General features: G+C 36.2%; 3 protein-coding genes and 1 pseudogene across 3 annotated transcripts in view; all 4 read left to right on the top strand.

Annotated features, from left to right (window-relative positions):
• The window catches only part of LOC107685693 (protein NDRG3-like), a 43,777-nt pseudogene extending 33,925 nt beyond the window's left edge, over window positions 1-9,852 (top strand).
• Window positions 9,853-10,889: 1,037 nt separating this feature from the next.
• LOC107685694 (src-like-adapter 2) lies at window positions 10,890-12,912 on the top strand. The gene is made up of 7 exons (XM_016482379.1): window positions 10,890-11,080; window positions 11,257-11,362; window positions 11,451-11,534; window positions 11,815-11,918; window positions 12,189-12,335; window positions 12,486-12,594; window positions 12,709-12,912. Exons 1-7 carry the CDS (start codon window positions 11,002-11,004, stop codon window positions 12,824-12,826), a joined length of 747 nt encoding a protein of 248 aa, XP_016337865.1. The 5' UTR covers window positions 10,890-11,001; the 3' UTR covers window positions 12,827-12,912.
• A 1,684-nt stretch (window positions 12,913-14,596) lies between these two features.
• On the top strand, window positions 14,597-15,307 carry LOC107685740 (src-like-adapter 2). The gene is made up of 3 exons (XM_016482440.1): window positions 14,597-14,730; window positions 14,881-14,989; window positions 15,104-15,307. Exons 1-3 carry the CDS (start codon window positions 14,601-14,603, stop codon window positions 15,219-15,221), a joined length of 357 nt encoding a protein of 118 aa, XP_016337926.1. The 5' UTR covers window positions 14,597-14,600; the 3' UTR covers window positions 15,222-15,307.
• A 1,418-nt stretch (window positions 15,308-16,725) lies between these two features.
• The window catches only part of LOC107685692 (short transient receptor potential channel 4-associated protein-like), a 13,647-nt gene continuing 5,989 nt past the window's right edge, over window positions 16,726-24,383 (top strand). The window contains exons 1-16 of the mRNA XM_016482378.1: window positions 16,726-16,904; window positions 19,378-19,506; window positions 19,627-19,743; window positions 20,192-20,246; window positions 20,433-20,488; window positions 20,584-20,712; window positions 20,966-21,167; window positions 21,402-21,590; window positions 22,269-22,411; window positions 22,496-22,627; window positions 22,718-22,776; window positions 22,869-22,970; window positions 23,066-23,149; window positions 23,233-23,323; window positions 23,439-23,579; window positions 23,708-23,819. Of these exons, the coding sequence (XP_016337864.1) occupies window positions 16,779-16,904; window positions 19,378-19,506; window positions 19,627-19,743; window positions 20,192-20,246; window positions 20,433-20,488; window positions 20,584-20,712; window positions 20,966-21,167; window positions 21,402-21,590; window positions 22,269-22,411; window positions 22,496-22,627; window positions 22,718-22,776; window positions 22,869-22,970; window positions 23,066-23,149; window positions 23,233-23,323; window positions 23,439-23,579; window positions 23,708-23,819 (1,867 nt within the window). The 5' untranslated portion in view covers window positions 16,726-16,778. The remainder of the gene's footprint in view (window positions 16,905-19,377; window positions 19,507-19,626; window positions 19,744-20,191; window positions 20,247-20,432; window positions 20,489-20,583; window positions 20,713-20,965; window positions 21,168-21,401; window positions 21,591-22,268; window positions 22,412-22,495; window positions 22,628-22,717; window positions 22,777-22,868; window positions 22,971-23,065; window positions 23,150-23,232; window positions 23,324-23,438; window positions 23,580-23,707; window positions 23,820-24,383) is intronic.

Here is a 24,383-nt window from a genome sequence, read left to right as displayed (position 1 = left end):
CGCTGATTACAGAACCGACTTTACTGACAAGATGCGCGTTAAATATCGCATGCAATTAATCGTGCAGCCCTAGTATTATAATCAACCCAATCATATTAGCAAAGAATAGCCAGTCACAATTATGTGACTTTAATTCACATAAAGAGTTTCAAAATAGAAGCTAATTTTTCTTATCTCATCTCTGTGTCCCTCTGCTGTGACTCATTCTATTATTGATGCAGAGGAAACTGTGATGCGCACAATTCTCTCTCACACACATACACACACAAGTGCTCCCTTAAGTGTGTATATATATTCATACACACACCTATAGTCCAACCTTGTGACGTCAGTATATACATCACTGAACATGTCACTCCATCCAGGACCACCAGGACCATAGTTGGCTCCCCTCAACACAAGGCCCAAGACAACATTACCAGTCTTTCCTCTTGACAACAGTCCTATCTCCCTCAGTTAATATAGAGAGTGAATAAAACATTAAAACAATTCAATTTTATGTCAGCAGAAATTGATCTTAGACTTTCTGTCCTTGCGCCTTTTGTGTGTTATTAATATCTTAATTAGTTTTTCTTAGAGAAATCTCTTCTCTTGTAGAGGAATCTCTCTGATTTCTCAGGCATATGGCTGCTTCGTCTTGGTTTAGGCCATTTGGGTTTAAAGGACCGTATGGTGAGGAAAGGCACCGTCTCACATAGCCAGACTTGTGATTTGTGGCAGTGTGCACCTTTTCTGGAAGAGATCACATGCCTGACATGTAAAGCGACCAATCTGTAAAGATTTGTTTTTAAATTTCATTTAGGGGTGGGGTTATTTTAAATATATTATTACAAATAATAGACCGACTCACACTGTAAAAATGGCGGAAAATGTTTCGACTTTAATGAAAATTTCTGTCCATGCAAATTGTGATATACAGTTTCTAGTTTACTTGCTACTTACCTCAAAAATAAATGAATAAAATAAATAAATAAAAGCAAACTGCCAGTAACCTCGTGTGATTTCAGCGATTTAGCTTTTTACATTTTTTTGTACAATATGACTCAGACGGTTCAGCGAATGGACTGTTGAGACTCAGGGCTGCAGTCTGTTACAGTTCTGCAAAGTCATACGGTCAGGATGATGGTATTGTAACTCTCCACAGTTCTGCAGCCACTCCCTGTGATGACTCCGGAAGCATCCGGCCGCTATACACATCAGTAGCTTTGTTGATTTTATCTAAGGAAGGTATTTCTGTTTAGAGGTCATCTTGTCACATATGTTGCCATTTTAAAAGTTTGGTGTCGGTAAGACTAATGTTTTTGAAAGAAGACCCTTATGCTCACCAAGGCTGCATGTATTGAAAAAGAAAAATCTTTGAAAGTGAGATTGTAAATGATTATTCAAATTTAAAATAATTGTTTACTATTTATGTATATTTTAAAATATAATGTATTCCTGTGATGGCAAGGCTAAATTTACAGCAGCCATTACTCCAGTCTTCAGTGTCACATGATCCTTCAGAAATAATCCTAATGTGCTGATTTGGTGCTCAGGTAACATTTCTTATTTTTATCAATTAAAAAAAAAAAAACAGTTGTGCTGCTTAATATTTTTGTCGAAACTGATTTTTTTTTCTCGGTAAACTTTGATGATATTTTTAAAATAGAAATCAATTTAATGCATCCTTGCTTATTAAAAGTAGTATTTCTTTTTAAAAAAAAAACCTTTACTGAGCCCAAACTTTTGAATGGTAGTGTAGTATGTGAGTGTGTATGATTGCCTTTATATCTAATGGATAAAAAAAACGACATTATTACTGCACTAATTGAGCTCTTGGAAGGATGTATTATAGATTTTGGATTACTTCCTAAACCGATTTGGATGGTGATGAGTGAAATTAAAGTATAAAGAGTGTGTGGTTCATCCTTTCGATTTTGATGTATATTTATATTAGAGCATTAGAGCTCTGGATTTAGATCACTTACATAAAGCCAATGGATTTAATCTAAGCAATGAATATGAGTCACTGGATAAATTCATATGATCATTTCACTGATCTTCAATGGTTAATTGAATGCTGAGGGATTCTTTATATAAACCAGCCGCCCAAATCAGTGTATATTGCAATGAAAAAACATTTCTAAGGCACATACACATAATGCAATAGTACTGATGTGTCGTGTAACTGAATCGTGACTCTGTGCAGCTGCTTGGCCTTCCCTCTAGATCTTTTTATTGATCCTACAGCCATCTGCCTGAGTCTCGTCATGGGAGATATCACTTACTACACAAATACGTGCATCCTGAAAGCAGCAGCACCAACACTTCACTCACTTAGTCGCATAGTAAATCCTCAAGCATTTCCTGGCAGCTTGAGGAGGTTTTAAGGAGAGATTTTATTGTCTGTATCTGTGTATTCAAACTCTTGTTCTTTGTTCCAGGAGCATGACATTGAGACGCCCCACGGTGTGCTCCATGTGACTATGAGAGGAAGCCCTAAAGGCAACCGTCCTGTCATTCTGACCTACCATGACATCGGCCTCAACCGTATGTGAAAAAATCAAATGACAGACAAATTTTATACTTGTCATAAATCTGAGCTGGATGATGACGGTGTTTGGTTGGTTTTCAGACAAGTCCTGCTTCAACACGCTGTTTAACTTTGAGGACATGATGGAGATCACTCAGCACTTTGCCGTTGTGCACGTGGACGCCCCTGGCCAGCAGGAGGGAGCTCCTCCCTTTCCCACAGGGTGAGTAGTACATCTCCACAACCAATGAGGCAATATTGCCATTAAATATAGTCCGAAATTGCATACTCTGAGTAGGTACGTCTTTTGAATAAGTTATTACTTATTACTTATAGTATAAATGTGTGTATTATAAATGCAGTGTACTACATTCGCCATGTTGTCATTGTCATGTGACCAACCAATGTCAGTTGCGTTGCTTCACTGCCATTCACAAATCCACTCCCGTGGCCTCATGGGATAATAATCGTTGATTAGATGTGCCCAGAATCTGGTTGAAAGTATTAAGTCATCCAAGTACTTTTCACCTATAGTTTTATGAATACTGTGAATTTGGACATACTGCTCTATTCACATACTGTTTCATGCCTACTATATATATATGCAGCCATTGTCAAAATTCCCTTAAATCCTGTTTTTCTGTCTGTTGATCTCCAGGTACCAATACCCCACCATGGATGAGCTGGCAGAGATGTTACCCTCAGTCCTGACTCAGCTGAAGTGAGTAACAAAGTCAAGCTGGTCCATTAGTAATACATTACATTCTACCACATCAATCAGTGAGGTCTGTGTGTGAACCTGCGGTGTGCAGGACATCACTGTATCTGTAATACTCATCCTGGAAGAACATGGATTGAGTGAATTACAATATTTCTCTGATGAAATACTGCAGTTGTTGAAGGTGAGACAGGATGTGTGTGTGTCCGTTTGCAGGGTGAACAGCGTGATTGGCATTGGTGTGGGAGCAGGAGCGTACATCTTAACCTGCTTTGCTGTGAGTTCTCTTGACAGTTTACAGCTTTTCATTTCGCATCACTTTGATTTTATTGTCTTAAAGCCTTGTCTGTCTGTGTGTCTCTCTGTCTCTGTCTCGCTTACTCATTCTTCCTTTCTTTATTACGGGACTGAATCCCCTAAATTAGTATTCTGTGTGTGTACAGAATACTGAATTCCACCCCAAACCCATCAGCATAACCATAGCAACATTTTGGCGTCTGGTGTAAACAGGGAACATGGATGCCAACAGTTTAACCCATTTGGTATTAGCTAAGAAGAAATAATAACTACTGGAAATAAATTATTAGTAAACTCTTATCAACAGAGGTATTTTAAACTCTCTCTGGGTTGTAATGTTACAATATGCAAATTAAGTACCTCTGCATGGCTCAACAAGAAGGATTTTTTTCTGCTGTGTCATGTCTAGTTCAAATTTTACTTTTCCTGCAAAATTTTCACCGGTCCGTTTACAAAATATTTTTGAATAACATTTTTGTTACTTTATTTTAAATTAAATGTTTTCTTAAAATTTTTATTTTAATATAATAATAATTGAAATAATCACGTTTAAATTACAAAAATAACTGTTTGTCTTACATCTATAATGCAACTACCTAAAAAAATTGAACACTGCATCATTTTCCAGCAAAAGCTTAACTGTGTGTACAAGGCCTATATCAAAACAGCTATATCAAATATTTGTATATCATCCCCACCTGCCCTTTTAGAGCTGAGTCAAAATAGTGCTGCAAAACTGCATTGGCCCCAGAGGCTGTGAATGCAGGACTGTTATTATACTGCATGCACTGCAGCCTCAAGCATATGAAGCTATTGATCAAAGTCTAAATATCTCTGACACACTCATGAGCCTAATATATTCAGCATTTCTTTTTATGCAAGACAACCCATAATACATCCCTTCTCTTTTCTCATTTACTCATTGCTAAGTGCCCTGTGTCATTCCCTTTGCCTTGCTCTCTCATCCTTTATGCCTATGTGTGTGTATAGACTGATACACTGAAAGATTAATGTCAGTGACAGTCAGCAGCAGCAGTGGGTGCTGAAGGGAGACGCTTTGAGTCCAGCTGCTAAAACCTCCTCTTCTACCATGACTACATGCATTTTTAAACCACTCTCCACATGTCATCCTCATTAAAGACTAAATCCTTTGCTCTGTCTGCAGCTGAATCAGCCGTCCCTGGTGGAGGGGCTGGTTTTGATCAATGTGGACCCCTGCGCTGAGGGCTGGATAGACTGGGCTGCTTCTAAGGTCAGTAAACAATTTGAACAAACATAATATAATATAAATGTTTATATTTAATCATATGTATATTACAATATAATATGTAATTACAATTATAATGTGTGTGTGTGTGTGTATTATTATTATTATTATTATTATTTTAAAAAACACACAATTTATGATATTAACCCCACAACAATATTATTCTGATTCCCTTCTAGCTCACTGGGTGGACTAGCAATCTTGTGGACATTGTGATGGCTCATCACTTCAGCACTGTGAGTAAACCCCTTTGACTTTATATCAATCAATCCCATAATGCTTTGTGAGCTCCATGAGAGCCAGCTGGCATTTATTTCTCATTTAACACAATGTTTTTCATTTGTTATTCTGATCAATTAGGAGGAGCTGACTGACAACCAAGAACTGATTCAGACATACCGCCTGCACATTGCCCAGGACATCAACCAGGACAACCTGGCCCTCTTCTGTGGCTCATACAATGCGTGAGTGTCATTTCATTAAAAATAGTCTATATTGGTTATTAACTATGCTGACAAACCTTCTAAATTAGGTGATTGTTTTAATAGGCGTCAAGACCTTGGAATCGAGAGGCCAGTTGCCGGTCTCAATGAGAATACAGTGAAGACACTGACGTAAGAATTTTATTTTATGTCATGTCATGTCATAGTGTACTGTTTTTTTTAACGACTGCTTGTTCCTGTACAGATGCCCTTCTCTGCTGGTGGTTGGAGACACTTCCCCTGCTGTGGAGGCTGTGGTAAGTTTCCAAGTACAAGGTCAGTTTTTTTTCTTTGTTGCTCTGACCTTCACTATTATAAGTCTGTTGAATATTTTATATTACAGGTTGAATGCAACTCTAGGCTAAATCCAACAAAGACCACTTTGCTGAAGGTAAGATGACATGGATATTTTGCAAACCCCCAAGTTCAGCATTTACCTCTTTAAACTTTTTGCTCTCCTGAAATGGTACATTGTGAACTGCACATTCTTCACAGTGTTATGTGTATCTCTATTCACCATATACATTATTTTTATTCTCTCTTTCTATGTCAGATGGCTGACTGTGGCGGTCTGCCTCAGGTTGTTCAGGTTAGTCTTGTTCCATCATTATTTCTTGATATTAAAGGGGTCATATGATGCTTTTTTAAAGATCTAGGTTCATGAAACGGTCGTCCATAAAATGCATTGCTGTTCTGTTGTAAGTGATCTTAAAGATTCCTAAATGCATCTACTTTCGGAAGGCCAAATAAAGTGCTTTTGCTTTTGCCTAGAAACACACAGCGTCTCCCTGACATGGCTGCTTCAACACTAACTGCGGTTACTGAAACCACGCCTTCTTTCTTTGCATGAACATTTGGGCGCATTATGCAAATATTCCCACATAGTGACCTAGATATGTGGGGGTGTGTTAGAGCGAGCCGTTTTAGGGGGGTGTGGCAGAGTCTTAACTTTGATAAAGAATATCTCTTTGGTTTTGAGACTTTAGTCTTTGCAACTTCAGGGATCTTATCTATTCACGAACAGCTTGTAACACTCCAAAGAGAAAGGAAAACTTGAAATCGCATCATATGACCCCTTTAAACATCTTATTAAACACCTATGCCCCTACTATCATCTTCACCAACATATGCATAATGTAATAATGACCTCTAATCTCCCAACAGCCTGGAAAGCTGGCCGAAGCCTTCAAATACTTTGTACAGGGAATGGGATACAGTGAGTATTTTTATCAGTTTACCTTAACGTTTGACTTTTTTCTAACCTGTGAATTTGCCTTCAGATGTTTGTTTAATCTGCAGCGCAATCTGGGTCAGCTTTCTCTATAAACATGCAATCTGTTTATCTGCATTTCTCAGACGCTAGGCTATGCTAATTAGCAATTCAGCACAACACCATGACTAATGGACATCTTTTATTAAGACAAATCCGGCTCAGGGAGTCTGTCTTTGGTTCTTTCCTTCTTTCTTTTTTACTGCACACAACTCAGCAAGTCTTCCCATGCACTGTTTTGATTAGTTTTCCTTCCAAACTACAGACGTGCGCCACATCGCAATGCTCTCTGAATGAGCCCTCCTCACATATTTGTTGACAGGTTTTGCCGCTCCAGTAAAGCGCTCGATGTGCTGCCAGCGCTCTGTGTGAAAAGATGTCACCCTCTCTCTGACCCTGTACCTCCCCCTCCAAAGATACTTGCTGTTTCATTTCTGCACTGTTGTTTAGTCCTTGTTCCAATCAGGCAGGAATTTACGTCATGACAGGAGTCGGACCAACAGTGGCTTTTCAAGAGCATAATGCTTGTAACATTCATTCCAGGCTTTTAAATTAAGCCATTAAAGCTCTAGAGAGTTTTTAAAGGGGTCACGCCATGAGGAATCTAATTTTGCTCAGTCTTGAAATTAGAGAGATCATTGTGCTACAAAAAACATACAGTAAACTTCCAAACAGGTCCAAAAAGTGCATTTTTTTTAAGTAAATAAATTGAAGTTCATCATGACCCCCACTAGGGGGTGGCAGCCGTACATGGTGGTCCCAGACAATGTACTGGAAGTTAGAGTGAAGCTTGATAATGGTTATGAAGAACTTAATGAGGACTTCATTGTGAATCTCAAGGGAAAAATAACTAGAAATTTATATGACCTCTTTAATTAGCTTAGGTGCCAAAAATATTTATAATCATCTGAGGATATATAAGAGCATGTTTTTTGCTTCTTGACGCCCTCTGTAGGCGAAGAGCCATAAATGCAGCATGAGGCTCAGGTGGTTAAATGTCAAGGCAGAAAAGATTTGCGATTTAAGACCCTGCGGAGAGGCCATTAAAACTTAAGCTGAAAACACATGCAAGATTTACAGTGGCAATTTGCAGGGTTGAGATTGTAACTTGCAAGGTTACATATTAAAACGGACATCCCTGACCACAGTCAGTTTCTAAACAGTATCTGGCCTGTTTTCAGAAATACTGAAAGCTTTTCCATGAAATACTTGGAAAATCTGTGTTGTACAGATATCTTATTGTTCTCTCTGTGTCCCTTTAACCTTTGCAAACAGTTCCTCATGTTTTGCTCAGCCATCTGGGCACTGAATCAGGTACCCAGGAAGTGATCTAACTGATGACTGATGTATACATGCTTGCATGGTTCACTTCTGTGATTGTGTTTAGACATATTTGCATGTAGATATTTGCCATGGTAATATTTAGTGCTTCGACCGATATGGGTTTTTCGATGGCCTATGCAGATATCTAGAAAGCAGGGTGGTGAATAGTCGATACACAGTTTTATTTTTATCAAAAATGTGTTATGTTTAAACCATTTCAATAAAACTGGTTAAAATCATAAAATGTCTATTTTCCATTTTAAAAAGCTGTTGTTAGGTTTTTAAACTATATAGTGATTCAGTACCACTGTTACAGATGCCAAAAATTATGTGGCCTGGTCAACATATCGGTCTGTCACTACAATTACTAAAGTTTTGTAAGATTTTGTAAGCTGTGTAGACCCTGTTTTATTTATTTATTCATTTTTATTTTATTTTTTTAAGTTTTAATTTTTAACTTACAGTATTCTTCATCTTTATTATTTATTTATATATTTTGGTATCTTTCCCACTATGGTATGTGATGTTTTTAGTGTTGGTTGTATGTGGATTTATTTTATTATTATTATTATATAAAAAATTTTAATTGATTAAATTTTTTATTTAATGTATTCTTTATTTTCCAAAAGGTATGTGTTGTTGTTTTTTAGTTTAGATTGTGTGTGTCTTTACTCTGCGTTTGCTAGGTCTACATTTTGTCAGAAATGCTTCTGTGTACACATTTATACTCTGTGTAGGCAGACGCGAGATGAGCTTGTGATTATCTATTATTACATTCTCGGTTTGGTTTCCTCTTGCATGATGCTTGTTCTTTCATTCTGCTTGCAATCCCCGATTATACTGAAGACTGAGGTAATCACATTCTCATATCTCTCTCTCATCTCACAGTACCAGCGGCTGGCATGACCCGTCTGTCTCGATCCCGATCCTCCTCGTCCAGCATCACTTCCACGGATGGCTCACGCAACCGCAACATGAACAGCCCTCTGGACGGACCCAACTCTGGAGTCCTGGACAACCAGGGCAGGCCACAAACTATGGAGGTCTCCTGCTAAAGCCTGGGGCTCAGAATCTGCTGTCTGCTGTCCTTTCACCCATCACCTCCTGTTATTTGTGTCCTAGATTCCCATGTGTTTCTAAACCCTTTAATAGTGAGGCAGAGGAGGCTTGAATGAAATGTATGAAATACTGAAGGTATGCATATTAAATATTTACATGTTAATAATATACGCTAGCCAAATTTGAATCATAAAAGCAGATAAAATTAAATACTAATATATATTTACACATGAAGGGTCTTCCACCAGGCTTTCATTTTAATTTACATTTTTTTATATTTGTTAGCATTACATTCCACCTCATTTTTGATTGTTAGAGTGAAAAGGTTCCCTTTTTTAAACCACTCTCACTTAAAAACACATGCATTAAAGTTTTTGTTTGATGGTGTGACCTGTGACCTTTCTTGTGCTCTTTTCTTGCTACACTGTGTGATATTGTTTAATTTGTCATCCCGGTTTAACTGTGTTACAAATGTCTGTTGTGTTCTGTCATTGAATCCACTTTCCTGTTCATCCTATGAATGTAAAAGTACTGACTTTTGTTGCATTTAAATGAAAAACTCTAATAGGTTATACTAAAAGCTGTCAGCTATTACTTTGTATGACTTATCAGACAAAAGAAGTGGAATACCATTCTTCATTTTCATTTAAAAAAAAATTTGTATAGTTACATTAGGACAACACTTTTAAATATGCAAAGCCAACGTAGCAACGTAGACTTAGTATGACATAAAATCATGTTTTTCTTTTGTACATTTACTCCCTAACCATTTTTAACATAATTATTTTTAATCAAAACATAAATTGATGTACACATGGAATGACAGCTTTCATAGACATTAATATGAGTATGAAATAGTGTCTGACAAAGTCACTGTCCACTGATTCTCAATTACTAAATAAAGTTAGGTCATGGAAAATAAAACGTTTCTGGCTTATTTTTAATAAGTACTAAACGTTTATAACTTTTACTTTTGCTTTCAAAATAGTAATATTTTCAGAATCACTCAAAAAAACTTCTCAACGGTATAGGAGATGGAAGATCATCAAGTCGCAAAGTTTCCGACCACAAATGTACTTTTCTGTACTCGCATCGAGCAACCCTTTTCCTCAGGTTGTGGTTAGACTATTTTAACAACCTCTTAAAATAATAAAAGGTGCATATTACAGTGCCAAGAAAATGTTAGAAGCTCAAATTTATCACCAACACACAAAGTTGTCTTTATGATTGATATGGCATATGCTTAACTTTCACATATATGTGCAATCTACATATCTATATCCATTGCATGAAATTTACTGTAACTGAAGGAACTGCATCTTGCACACTTATTTATAACTTCTATTACACAGTTTATTGCTGACTATAGAAAGAGTACGGATTTGTATAGTCTATTAGCACAGGCAATTTCATGTGCATATTGGTTTGTTCACCACAACTCCTACTCAAGAGAACACAGTTCAATTCACACGCACAAGAGGATGAAGGTCGCATTAACATCGTTGTGCACTCATCTAGTGATGGGATCTCTATAGTGGATGCTCTTTTATATGGCCCACTGCATATCGTTGGCAAAGAAAATCTACTTATAATTTCAGCATATTCGCACACAGTTGAAACAGAGTACAGTAAGTATTTTTATGTAGCTATGGTCTGGTTCAATGTTTAGCAGATACCTATTTTCTTCTATTAAATTTTCTTCATATTTTCATTTTACTTTTATTTTGATTTTATTTAAAATGTATTGTATTTTTAATTCTTCATGTTTATTATTTAAATTATTTGTTTTTCTGATATGGTGTGTGCAGTTTTTTTTATTATTGCTCGGATATGTGGCTTTGTTTTTTTTTTATTATTATTTTTTTGTTATTTATTGTATTCTTTATTATGATTATTATTTGTTTGTTTGTTTTGTAGTATATTTTCCAGAAGGTATGTGTTGTTTTTTAGTTAAGCTTGTATGTAAAAGGTAAAGAAGCTTATACACACTTTAAAGTACAGTGTTGTTTCTTCGGTTGTGTTTTCAAGTGGGCTTCGGTGCATAAATCTATCAGACATGGTCATAAAATAAACATGGGCTGTCTAACAAGCAGACTCTGGCATCGATCTGCTGCTTACAGACTGGAGGACCCCGTCGTGATGTCTGATGAAGGTATGGGCATGATTATGCTATTAAACTTCCATATATGAACACTTTTACTCAATTAGATGTTACTGTGTATTTTTTAAATTTATCATTAGGCCTAATGTTGTTCGACGACAAATGAATAACACATTCAAATCTAGTTTGTGTATAAATTTCCCTCAGCTGTGTCTGTTTTACTTTAGCATCAGGAAATCACATGCACATGGCGGTAGCCTTGTGTAACTTTCCACCCCAAAGGTCTGATGAGCACACTATATTTTTAGGAGACAGCCTGAACATTATATCAGAGTAAGTAAAAAAAAATTCTAGACATACAAGTATGTAAGTATTTGCTGAAGTGAATGCAGGGTTTGTAATGTGTTCGTTTCTGTTACAGAGATAATGGCATGTTGACGGTTCGTTCTTCAAGTGGCACAGAGTTTTTCATTCCTCACACCTACGTTTCCAAAGTGCATAATCGGTCAGTCATGTTCAAACATATATTTATTTATTAACGTTACAAAAGGAAATAAGTGAATGCTAAAGGCATTTTTTGCTCTTGGGCGACCTGGGTTTTAGTCCGGCCTGCATCCTCTCACAATAAAAATGGTGAAAAAAGAAAAACATAAGCAGGGAGAGTGTGTTATGTTGTCATCATCATAATTAAGGAGTAAATTAATCATATCATACAATGTGATCACTTCTGATTAAGAGATTTAGGAAATTGTGTAATTGTGTCCTTTAATAACTTTGCAATAAAGGTGGCTGTTTGAAAGGATCACAAGGAGAAATGCAGAACAACTTCTTATGCTGCCTCCAAACTACTCTGGATGTTTTCTAATTCGGGAAAGCCAGTCATTCCCTGGTTAGTCCCCGCTCCAAAAGTAATTTATTGATTGCCCTCTTTTGTATTAAAAAATATGTCTATTTCTAAAAGCAACTGTATGTTTTTTTTTTACCTAGAAATATCGGTTTCAAACTCATTGTGATGGTATACTGACTTCTGATAGACCAAATGCACGTGTACAGACATCCACTGTATTTACCACAGTGAATTCCACTCACTTAACTGTAGGGGGGTCCAAATTATACAAATTATTTACAGTTGCTTTAAACGCATTGCCTTTGGTTGTAGGTTCCTACTCACTTTCAATGCGACAAGATGGAGGCCATGTGCACAATGTAAAGCACTACAGAATCCATCAGCTCCACAATGGCTGGTACTACGTCCACCACAGCCACTACTTCTCCACTCTCACCCAGCTGGTGGACTATTACTCACGTAAGCTCAATGGCAAGGGTGCTTTAAACTCAATATTAGTCCTATTACACCGTTAAAAGACAGTCTGTTGCATTTTAATGAGGATAAAAACAGCATTTGAATGTTAGAATAAATCAGAGACAACAAATATTCAATTTTGTTGATTTACAGGGTCTTCTAATGGTACGTACTGTCAGCTGACTGAACCTTGCTTACTTCATGACTCCAACACAGCTGTAGCAATCCAGAGGTCCAGCCTTAACTGGAGAGATTTGTCCAGGTAGGTTCAGTTTTTATTTGGATCACACTTTCTAGTCTTTTACTATAATTTAGTAGAATGCTTGTATTAGTTGTTCTGTATTACCATAGAAATAACTTTTATGTTTATCATCAGGTCGATGGTTCAAAGGCAGCTAAAGGGAACTAACCAGGAGAGTCTGGTCAGTGAAGGATTACGAGAGACTATGAAAGCATATTTTTATGTCACAGAGTCGTCAGACTGTGAGGACTGAGTGACATCCAACACAGAACAGACATGTGAGACTGATGAAGTTAAGTTAAAGATGTTTTGGGTATTTGGTGGGCATTCTGACCACAATTCATTCCTAGTGTCAAGCATGATTCATGATGTTTTGTTAATTATTTAATGATTTTTTTTTTTTTGTATGTTTTAATCAAGATTTTTTTATGTAATAGTTGTTTTGTATCATAGTGGACAGGATGCATTACCTTAGGAAACTACAGAGTAAATTGCTCAGTTTTTTATAATTATATAATCCCTTTAAATATGTAACAAATAAGGTAGCTGACTCTGTATTATGACTTATACTTTTATTTTTAAAAGTATAAGTATAATTTTATTATATAGTCATTTATTTTAAATACCCTGTATTCAAAGTAAAATACAACTGTTTTTAGTCCCTTCAAACTGAAAAATATTTTGTCACATGCTAATTCACTGGCCTCTTTCTTTTTTAAACGGGCAACATTTAACATTAAGTTTTAACTTTAAGTTTGAAAATATGCCGTCATGTTGTTGAAATGCTGTAATGATTATTTAGAAGGCAGGTCAATACATGTTGAAAGTATAAAAAAAAATAGAAGTTCAAACTTACTATAAAGAAAATTTACTGTACTATTTTTATTTTATATAAAACAAATATGTTACAAAATATGTAAATCGTGGGCGGAGCCTATCTGGTGGCAGAAAATGCCAGTTTTAACCTATACAGTCTATGGTTTTAACGTAGCAGTATATGCAAACCATGGAATAAAAGAATAAAAAAGGTAATTTTGAGTTTATATTTCAAAATTCAGACTTTTTTTCTTGCAATTCCGAGATTATATCTCACAATTCTGGTAAGAAAAATCAACTAGTTATTCTTTCTTTTTCCCTCAACTCAGAATCACGAGTTTATAATCCCACACTTCTGTTTTTTTTTCCTCAGAATTGACAAACTCGCACTTCTTGAGTTGTATCAAGTTATAAAGTCCGAACTAGGAGATATAAATTTGCATTTGCAAGAAAAAAAAAGTCAGAATTGTGAGATAAAATAGGTAAATGTTATGTAAAATGGTATAGGTTTAAATAGTATTTCATGCTTTAACTCTAGGGCTAATACAATATGCCCCCTATGTGAATATTATATAGACCTATTGTTTAAATCAAATTTATGCTTGAAAAGTAGGGTAACGTTAATCATAGCAGGTTTCATCCATATTTTGTCCGTTTAAACGTCTGCGTTTAGCTTCAAATGGCGTCTTTGACGACAGTATTATATAAAAATTATTTGCATTCTGATTCTGACATCCAAAGGCACAACAATACATTTTTTTCTCTTATCCCATGGATTTTACCCGTTTCCCTCCACTTGTTACCAGTGTTTTTCTGCCACCACAATGCGCGCGATTTATCATTGTCATTTAATGAATTTGAGCTCACAGTGCGTGGTGCCCTCTAATGGCCAGTTTAAGCATCGTCCACACGAGGGCGCTCAACACACACGAGTGAGCATCCAAGGCAGAGCGACTTTAACTTCCTGTTTGGAGCAGTTCAGGAAGACGAAGTAATGGCGACGCTCCTGGGGCCCGAGTCCCCTTGGATGGGAGGAAAGAAATGGAGTCGAAACAGGAATATTGTCACAAGAATACGCACGTGTACAGACATCCACTGTATTTACCACAGTGAATTCCACTCACTTAACTGTAGGGGGGTCCAAATTATACAAATTATTTACAGTTGCTTTAAACGCATTGCCTTTGGTTGTAGGTTCCTACTCACTTTCAATGCGACAAGATGGAGGCCATGTGCACAATGTAAAGCACTACAGAATCCATCAGCTCCACAATGGCTGGTACTACGTCCACCACAGCCACTACTTCTCCACTCTCACCCAGCTGGTGGACTATTACTCACGTAAGCTCAATGGCAAGGGTGCTTTAAACTCAATATTAGTCCTATTACACCGTTAAAAGACAGTCTGTTGCATTTTAATGAGGATAAAAACAGCATTTGAATGTTAGAATAAATCAGAGACAACAAATATTCAATTTTGTTGATTTACAGGGTCTTCTAATGGTACGTACTGTCAGCTGACTGAACCTTGCTTACTTCATGACTCCAACACAGCTGTAGCAATCCAGAGGTCCAGCCTTAACTGGAGAGATTTGTCCAGGTAGGTTCAGTTTTTATTTGGATCACACTTTCTAGTCTTTTACTATAATTTAGTAGAATGCTTGTATTAGTTGTTCTGTATTACCATAGAAATAACTTTTATGTTTATCATCAGGTCGATGGTTCAAAGGCAGCTAAAGGGAACTAACCAGGAGAGTCTGGTCAGTGAAGGATTACGAGAGACTATGAAAGCATATTTTTATGTCACAGAGTCGTCAGACTGTGAGGACTGAGTGACATCCAACACAGAACAGACATGTGAGACTGATGAAGTTAAGTTAAAGATGTTTTGGGTATTTGGTGGGCATTCTGACCACAATTCATTCCTAGTGTCAAGCATGATTCATGATGTTTTGTTAATTATTTAATGATTTTTTTTTTTTTGTATGTTTTAATCAAGATTTTTTTATGTAATAGTTGTTTTGTATCATAGTGGACAGGATGCATTACCTTAGGAAACTACAGAGTAAATTGCTCAGTTTTTTATAATTATATAATCCCTTTAAATATGTAACAAATAAGGTAGCTGACTCTGTATTATGACTTATACTTTTATTTTTAAAAGTATAAGTATAATTTTATTATATAGTCATTTATTTTAAATACCCTGTATTCAAAGTAAAATACAACTGTTTTTAGTCCCTTCAAACTGAAAAATATTTTGTCACATGCTAATTCACTGGCCTCTTTCTTTTTTAAACGGGCAACATTTAACATTAAGTTTTAACTTTAAGTTTGAAAATATGCCGTCATGTTGTTGAAATGCTGTAATGATTATTTAGAAGGCAGGTCAATACATGTTGAAAGTATAAAAAAAAATAGAAGTTCAAACTTACTATAAAGAAAATTTACTGTACTATTTTTATTTTATATAAAACAAATATGTTACAAAATATGTAAATCGTGGGCGGAGCCTATCTGGTGGCAGAAAATGCCAGTTTTAACCTATACAGTCTATGGTTTTAACGTAGCAGTATATGCAAACCATGGAATAAAAGAATAAAAAAGGTAATTTTGAGTTTATATTTCAAAATTCAGACTTTTTTTCTTGCAATTCCGAGATTATATCTCACAATTCTGGTAAGAAAAATCAACTAGTTATTCTTTCTTTTTCCCTCAACTCAGAATCACGAGTTTATAATCCCACACTTCTGTTTTTTTTTCCTCAGAATTGACAAACTCGCACTTCTTGAGTTGTATCAAGTTATAAAGTCCGAACTAGGAGATATAAATTTGCATTTGCAAGAAAAAAAAAGTCAGAATTGTGAGATAAAATAGGTAAATGTTATGTAAAATGGTATAGGTTTAAATAGTATTTCATGCTTTAACTCTAGGGCTAATACAATATGCCCCCTATGTGAATATTATATAGACCTATTGTTTAAATCAAATTTATGCTTGAAAAGTAGGGTAACGTTAATCATAGCAGGTTTCATCCATATTTTGTCCGTTTAAACGTCTGCGTTTAGCTTCAAATGGCGTCTTTGACGACAGTATTATATAAAAATTATTTGCATTCTGATTCTGACATCCAAAGGCACAACAATACATTTTTTTCTCTTATCCCATGGATTTTACCCGTTTCCCTCCACTTGTTACCAGTGTTTTTCTGCCACCACAATGCGCGCGATTTATCATTGTCATTTAATGAATTTGAGCTCACAGTGCGTGGTGCCCTCTAATGGCCAGTTTAAGCATCGTCCACACGAGGGCGCTCAACACACACGAGTGAGCATCCAAGGCAGAGCGACTTTAACTTCCTGTTTGGAGCAGTTCAGGAAGACGAAGTAATGGCGACGCTCCTGGGGCCCGAGTCCCCTTGGATGGGAGGAAAGAAATGGAGTCGAAACAGGAATATTGTCACCAGAATACGGCAGAGTCAGATCGCGGGCCGAGGCTTCAGCAGAGGGACGCAGGTAAACGGGAGAGTTTGTGCTGCTGACAGAAAAGCCGCTGTCAGGGATCCGCGTTTATGCTCCGAACCGTCGATCAGCCTGCTTTAATTTAACAAAACAAAATAAATCGGACGAGTGTGAAGCTTAACTTTGATCTGGAAGTAGTTTAAACCTTTGATACATGTGAAGTCAAATGCTAAATATAGCTTAAAAATAAACCACACCACTCAAACGGCGAATGTCAACTGACCTAACTTATTAGGTTGTTCTTGGCTTTGACTGTCCGATAATAATTTGGGTTAAACGAGGCTTTAAATAGTCCAAATACAATCCAATTAAAGGCTCCGACATATGGAATAATATTATTATGAATGAGTAATATAATTACTTATACTCACACACAGATCAATCTGTAAACATGTCATGTTTATAATCGATCAGCTGCTTCAAGTAAACAGGCTGTCGCTCACAGACTAGTAAGCTGCCTACCAAGACAGCATTTTTGACCATTATAGGCGCTTTTGAGCGTCATGTAGCCTAAAAATGCTGCCAAGGTAGTCAGCATGATAGAGTTTGACAGCCACAGATTGTCATTTTCTGTAGTGTACATTTGTGACATTAAACTTAGACGCCAGATCGTGTTTTTATAGAATTTCTCAACAATTTTTGGTCCATCACCAGCCTAATCTGCAAATTGCACTCATTTGGTTTGGGGTTATTGGACCAAGCAGTGATGTTCTGCTGGCTCAGGCCTCGAGTTTAAAGTGCTTGAATTATGTAAGATGTCCCATAGAGTTGGACATGATCTGAACCTGGGAACTTCACTCAGTTTAAACCACACAAGTTTCACTTTCTCTACATACACAGAGTTTGGCACGGTTTACTTAAGACGTTAGGACCTATAAGAATAATCTTTGCTGTCTAATGTTTCTAGACAGGTGACAGATTGGTGGATGTTTCCAAATAGCCTAGAAACAGAGCCTAATAGAGATACAGTCTGTTACTCATGCAGAAAGTGTATCCTAAACCAGACTGTTCTTGTGTTGTTGTACATTTATTTTTAAATTAGCCTATTACTAGTTCCTCTGAGTACCTCTTCATGTATTTTGAATAAATGAAAAGGTAGAGGACCTAGTTTAAAAGTAGCTTGACACTTTATAAGCAATGTGTGTAATATATTACAAAATGTCTAATGGCAAGCACCATGGGAGGAAGCTGAGAATAGCCTACCTATAATAAATACTGATAAAATGAACATTCAATTCTTAATTAACTAAATGAATAGGTAGCCTTTGTGTAGAGCACTTTGGAGTCATATGAACTTGTAAAGCTTTCACAAAATTAAATGCAAAAGATAGCTTTTTAGATGTCTTTTGCATTTGATTAAAAGTGCTGTGTGTGTGTGTGTGTGTGTGTGTGTGTGTGTAAAGGGTACTTTGCAGCATCCAAAGTAATACACATGTAAATTAATTGTCATAGCATTTCATTATTGCCATTAGTTGTCAAACATGCAAATGGATTTTATTACTGGTTAGCAAGGCGTATTTAAAAAAAAAAATGCTATTAATAACCAATTTTAGTTTTAATATGATATATTATATTTTAGTTTAAATATAGCAATCATGTTAATTTACACATGTAATTGTGTCATGGTATTTTTGTATGTGTATATATATGTGTGTGTGTGTGTGTGTGTGTGTGTGTGTGTGTGTAAAGGGTACTTTGCAGCATCCAAAGTAATACACATGTAAATTAATTGTCATAGCATTTCATTATTGCCATTAGTTGTCAAACATGCAAATGGATTTTATTACTGGTTAGCAAGGCGTATTTAAAAAAAAAAATGCTATTAATAACCAATTTTAGTTTTAATATGATATATTATATTTTAGTTTAAATATAGCAATCATGTTAATTTACACATGTAATTGTGTCATGGTATTTTTGTATGTGTATATATATGTGTGTGTGTGTGTGTGTGTGTGTGTGTGTAATTGAATGTCATTTAGTATAATTATATGTGTGTGTGTAACATAAATATCTTTACTGTCACTTTTGTGTGTATGTGTGTGTGTATATAGAAATAAGGGTAACACTTTAGAATTGGGAACACTTATTCACTATTAACTATGACTTTTCCCTCAATAAATTCCTAATTTGCTGCTTATTAATAGTTAGTAAGGTAGTTGTTAAGTTTAGGTATTGGGTAGGATTAGGGATGTAGAATAAGGTCATGTAGAATAAGGCATCAATATGTGCTTAATTAGTACTAATAAATGGCTTAATATTCTAGTAATATGCATGCTAATAAGCAACTAGTTAAGAGACCCTAAAATAAAGTGTTACCGAAATAAGATATGTGTCATGACTGTGATGCAGAATTTTATATAGCATTTCAGAACAAAAGTCTAGCAATGTTCTTTTGCTGACTTGTAAGAACTGATATTTCTTTAAGGAAATGCAAATTTAGTTGGTGTTTATTCTTTGTTTCCAGCTCCCAGAAGCTCTTCTTCAGGAGAGAGATAAGAGGGCTAAATGGCATGGGATTCCAATCTTGCTCCAAGAGCTGTATGAGAGCAGCCAGCTAAACAGTGACTACACCCGCACACACACTGTCCTGAAGGTGAAATCTTTGTCTATTCTCTTCTCTCGGTGTGGTATATTTATTTACATCTTACAAATAGTTTTAAAGCCACTATATAGTCTTATTTCATTATATACTTACTGTGGTGTTCTGATACAGGAACTGTCATCCCTGCTGTCTATGGAGGCCATGTCTTTTGTGACAGAGGACAGAAAAACGGCACAGGAGTCCACCTTTCCAAACACATACACCTTTGACCTGTTTGGAGGTGTAGATGTGAGTGTATTGTATACTTCCTAAATGTCCTTTTTTAAAACAACAATTCAACTTCTGTTTATACATTGGCAAACTCACAGAATCTGTAGGTGCAGAATTCCAAAGAAAGCTCCAAAGAATTGGAACAGCTGTTGTTCACAAAGTTTACACCCACCCCCTTCATGCATGTTTTTTTTAACTGTATATAAACATTATAATTTGATTGTGCTTTATCTATTAGTCCGAGGATAGTGTCTATTTGACTGTATTCTGAAGATGTTTCACCTTAATCAGTCCATCTGGGCTTGAACGTGGGGCAGGAAACGGGGGGGAAAATGTTTTTACAGTAAATAAAATGAACTTTTCTTTATCCAGTGATCATATAATTGGCAGATTCATTTATTTATCAACATAGATGTTAGTTCCAGCCATAGATGAGTTCAGAATGATGACTGATTGTTTGTCTTAGCTGCTGGTGGAGCTTCTGATGAGACCCACTCTGACTACGCTACAAAAACCCAAGAGTAAGTTGACTAAAAGATTTTTTTGAGATTTTATGAAAAATTATATAATAATTATTTATTTCTGAATAAGTAATAATTATATTATTTTATCTGCACCTATTTTAGAATCCATTGATATGTTTTATGTCTGTCACCAACAAATGTAAAAATCAATCTTTCTTAAAAATGTAATTTTTAAACATGTAGTGAACGATGACTTGATGAAGGACTGCCTTAGCGTGCTGTACAATTGCTGCATATGTGTATGTATTCCGCCTTCTTTCTCATTTATGCATTGAACACAAGAGTGACTAATATGCACATGATGTTTTCAATAAGTGCACTTGTTTTTCTGCAGACGGAAGGAGTCACAAAAAGCTTGGCATCGAGGGATGATTTTGTGTTATTTCTCTTCACACTGATGACAAATAAGAAGACCTTTTTGCAAACAGCTACATTAATTGAGGATATTCTTGGAGTCAAAAAGGTCAGTGCTAATGTTATACGGCTGCAACTACAACCTTAATTTCCTTAATTACATTGTATAATAAAGTTGTTAATACATTTTAATGACCCTGGATTTATCATCTTGACACTATGGGCAGGCTTAAAATCCATTTAAATAATTACGGATATTTGTCTTGCCTACAAAAAAAACCCCACCTAATAATTAATGGCGATAATCATGTTGGATATGTAAACACTAATATCTGACGGTGTTTAATGATGGTTCATAACAGGAAATGATTCAGCTGGAGTGGATCCCGAACCTGTCAGGACTGGTTCAGAGCTTTGACCAGCAGCAGCTCGCCAACTTCTGTCGTATCCTCTCCGTCACCATCTCTGAGCCTGATGTGGGGAACGATGACAAACACACACTCCTGGCTAAAAACGCACAGCAGAAACGTAATACCAGCCCCTCACGTGCCGAGGTCAACCAGGGTAGGTCGGACTATGAACTGTGACTTCACTTAGAGCTGATGCCACAAAGAGCGGTAAAGTGGTGACACAGGATTTGTGAAGAATAAGGTCATTGCTAAAAGGAAATGACAGCTTTTTCCATTCAGTACACTGCTTCTTTCCAGTGTGTATTTTGAGTATTTCTGGCAGGGATTTATGTAAGTGGTGAGGGTTAATAGGGCACGAATAATGAAAACATAATGTAATATTTTCCAGTCACACTCCTGAACATCCCCGGTTTCATTGAGCGTCTCTGTAAGTTGGCCACACGGAAGGTGTCCGAGGCAACTGGAACATCAAACTTTCTGCAGGAACTGGAGGAATGGTACACTTGGCTCGACAACACTCTAGTGCTGGATGCGCTCATGCAGATAGCAACTGATGAAGCCGAGCACAGTAGCACAGGTAGAACTGCTGCATTACTCTGGAAATGAATGTGACACAAAGTCAAGTGTGTATTAGCATCAACAATAGAAATAAATATTTAATGAGAAATTAAATGTTAGTTTAATGATTGGTTATGATTATGCAGTATATAACATTTCTTTCCATTTTAAAATTCTACCAAACATTTTGGCTTTTTTTTCCCTGAAGAGATGATTATTTTGCCATAAATAAGATTTTTAAATGTTTTTGAAAGAAGTCTCCTACAAAAGCTCTATTTATTTGATCAAAAATACAGTGAAAGCAGTAATATTGTGAAATATTAAAGTAAAAATTGTATTTATTCCTGTGATGGCAAAGCTGATTTTTCAGCAGCCATTACTCCAGTCTTCAGTGTCACATGATCCTTCAGAAATCATTCTGTGCTGATTTAGTGCCCAAAAAAACATTTATTATTATTATCATCAAGGTTGAAACCAGTTGTGCTGCTTAATATTTTTTTCTGGAAACCGTGATACATTTTTCAGGATTCTTTGTTTAATAGCAAGTTCAAAAGAATGGCATTTATTTGACACAGAAATCTTTCGCAACATTATAAATGTCTTAACGGTCACTGTTGATCAATTTAATGCGGCCTTGCTAAATAAAATGAATTTCTTTCTAAAACAAAAAGAATGTATTGTTATTTTTTCTTCACAGAATCATCTGATGAGAGTACATTGGCCACCATCCCTCTGAGGCATCGTTTGCCGCAGTCCATGAAGATGGTCCATGAGATCATGTATAAGGTAGAAGTGCTTTACGTGCTTTGTGTCCTTCTCATGGGCCGACAGCGGAACCAGGTAAGAGCCGTTCATGTCAGTCAAGGATCTACTTAGAGCTGATTAATATTGTAATTCCCATCCTTGTTTATCATAATATGTTAGGTACATAAAATGTTGGCAGAGTTTCGTTTGATTCCTGGACTCAATAACCTTTTTGAGAAGCTCATCTGGAGGAAATACACCGCCTCTAATCACGTGGTTCATGGACAGCATGAAAACTGTGATTGCAGCCCGGTGAGCTTCGAGATAATATATTCACTCATTCACTGTTTTCTATTTCCCATAATTCTCATTGATCATGTAATGCTATTGTTTATTGTACAGGAAATCTCATTTAAAATCCAGTTCTTGAGGCTTCTGCAGAGCTTTAGTGACCACCATGAGTAAGTTAGATTGTGAGCTTTCAGTGCCATGCCACATACCTGTGGGTTGACAGAAAAACCCTTTCATTTATTTTTAAAAAAAATTTTCTCAGGAATAAGTACCTACTTTTGAACGCTCAGGAGCTGAATGAGTTGAGTGCCATCTCCCTAAAGGCAAACATCCCTGAGGTGGAGGCTCTAGTAAACACCGACAGGTATTAGTCAGAAGGAAGTGATCATTTGCATGCTAATATACATCATTTCTTTACAGCAGACAAATATTAGAATCTATCTTGTCTGTGTCTTTTAGGAGTTTAGTGTGTGATGGTAAAAAAGGGCTTCTCACGCGGCTCCTCACTGTTATGAAAAGAGAACCGCCAGACTCTTCCTTCAGGTGAGACACTGGGTTCTTCATGATTTGGTTAAATGTGTTTTGAAATGCCACATAAGTCATGGTGACATATGTTCTCTCTAAAGGTTCTGGCAGGCCAGAGCTGTTGAGAGCTTCCTCAGAGGGGCCACTTCATATGCAGACCAGATGTTTCTGCTGAAGAGAGGCTTGCTGGAGGTAAAACCGTTAATACATGCTTGTGTGTTATTGGTCAAAATGTCTTTACTTGAGTAGTGGAATCCTCCATCCTTATAGAATTTCTGCATAGTCTAATTTTGTCTTTGATTTGTAGCACATCCTCTTCTGCATCATCGACAGCGGCTGCAAGTCCAGAGATGTTCTGCAAAGCTACTTTGACTTGCTTGGGGAGCTTATGAAGTTCAACACCGATGCCTTCAAGAGATTTAACAAATACGTCAACACAGAGGAAAAGGTACCGGCAACAACAAAAAGAGGGTCACATACACAATTCTGATTTATTTTAGAGGCTGTAGTAGAGAAATAAAAGCTGTTGTTAAAAAACCTGTGCTTGACTTTGGTTAAGCAATGTGTCTCCTTCAGTTCCAGGTGTTCCTCACCCAGATCAACAGCTCTCTGGTGGACTCCAACATGCTTGTGCGATGCATCGTTCTCTCTCTAGATCGATTTGAGAGCCAGACAGAGGATGTGAAAGGTAAATTCAGCTATTATGCTCTTGGATTGCTAGCGATATTGCTGAAAAAAAAACACATTACCATTCATAATAAATCGATGTGACAGTGAAAAAAAAAAAAAAATCACTTTCAAATAAATGCAGTTATTTTGAATTTTTTGTTCATCAAATAATCCTGAATAAATAAATCCGGTATAAATGTTTTACACAGAAATATTAAGCAGCACAAATGATTTCAACATTGATAAGAAATAAACCATAAAAGCATATAAGAATTAGGGGTGTGCGATATTGACAAAAAATAATATCTCGATATTTTCTGGGATTTTATCGATGACGGTAATTAGACGATGAAGTGGCATTTAGATGTATTTACACACATGTATTTTGTTTAATGCAAGACATGAATGCATTTAACCTGCAATTACAAATGCATAAATAATGTTTTGATATATTAAACATAAACGTTGAATACTGATATTTGAAATGATTTAAATCATGAAAAAAATCTATAAAAAAAAAAGAAAAAGCCGAAATTTGAAATTAAAACCACCAGCAGGTGGCAGCAAATCACTGTTAATAAGT

Source organism: Sinocyclocheilus anshuiensis, unplaced genomic scaffold (assembly GCF_001515605.1).
Source record: "Sinocyclocheilus anshuiensis isolate Anshui unplaced genomic scaffold, SAMN03320099.WGS_v1.1 scaffold257, whole genome shotgun sequence".
Classification (NCBI taxonomy): domain Eukaryota; kingdom Metazoa; phylum Chordata; class Actinopteri; order Cypriniformes; family Cyprinidae; genus Sinocyclocheilus; species Sinocyclocheilus anshuiensis.
The sequence above is the reverse complement of the archived record's forward strand: the minus strand, read 5'-3'. Positions and strand labels throughout refer to the sequence as shown.

Bases quoted from the DNA above. Each gene is read 5' to 3' on its own strand.
- LOC107685694 (XM_016482379.1), top strand. From the start codon at position 11,002: ATGGGCTGTCTAACAAGCAGACTCTGGCATCGATCTGCTGCTTACAGA. The intron at 11,363-11,450 runs GTAAGTAAAAAA...TTTCTGTTACAG, and splicing joins AGCCTGAACATTATATCAGA to AGATAATGGCATGTTGACGG. The intron at 12,336-12,485 runs GTAAGCTCAATG...GTTGATTTACAG, and splicing joins GCTGGTGGACTATTACTCAC to GGTCTTCTAATGGTACGTAC.
- LOC107685740 (XM_016482440.1), top strand. From the start codon at position 14,601: ATGCGACAAGATGGAGGCCATGTGCACAATGTAAAGCACTACAGAATC. The intron at 14,731-14,880 runs GTAAGCTCAATG...GTTGATTTACAG, and splicing joins GCTGGTGGACTATTACTCAC to GGTCTTCTAATGGTACGTAC. The intron at 14,990-15,103 runs GTAGGTTCAGTT...GTTTATCATCAG, and splicing joins AACTGGAGAGATTTGTCCAG to GTCGATGGTTCAAAGGCAGC.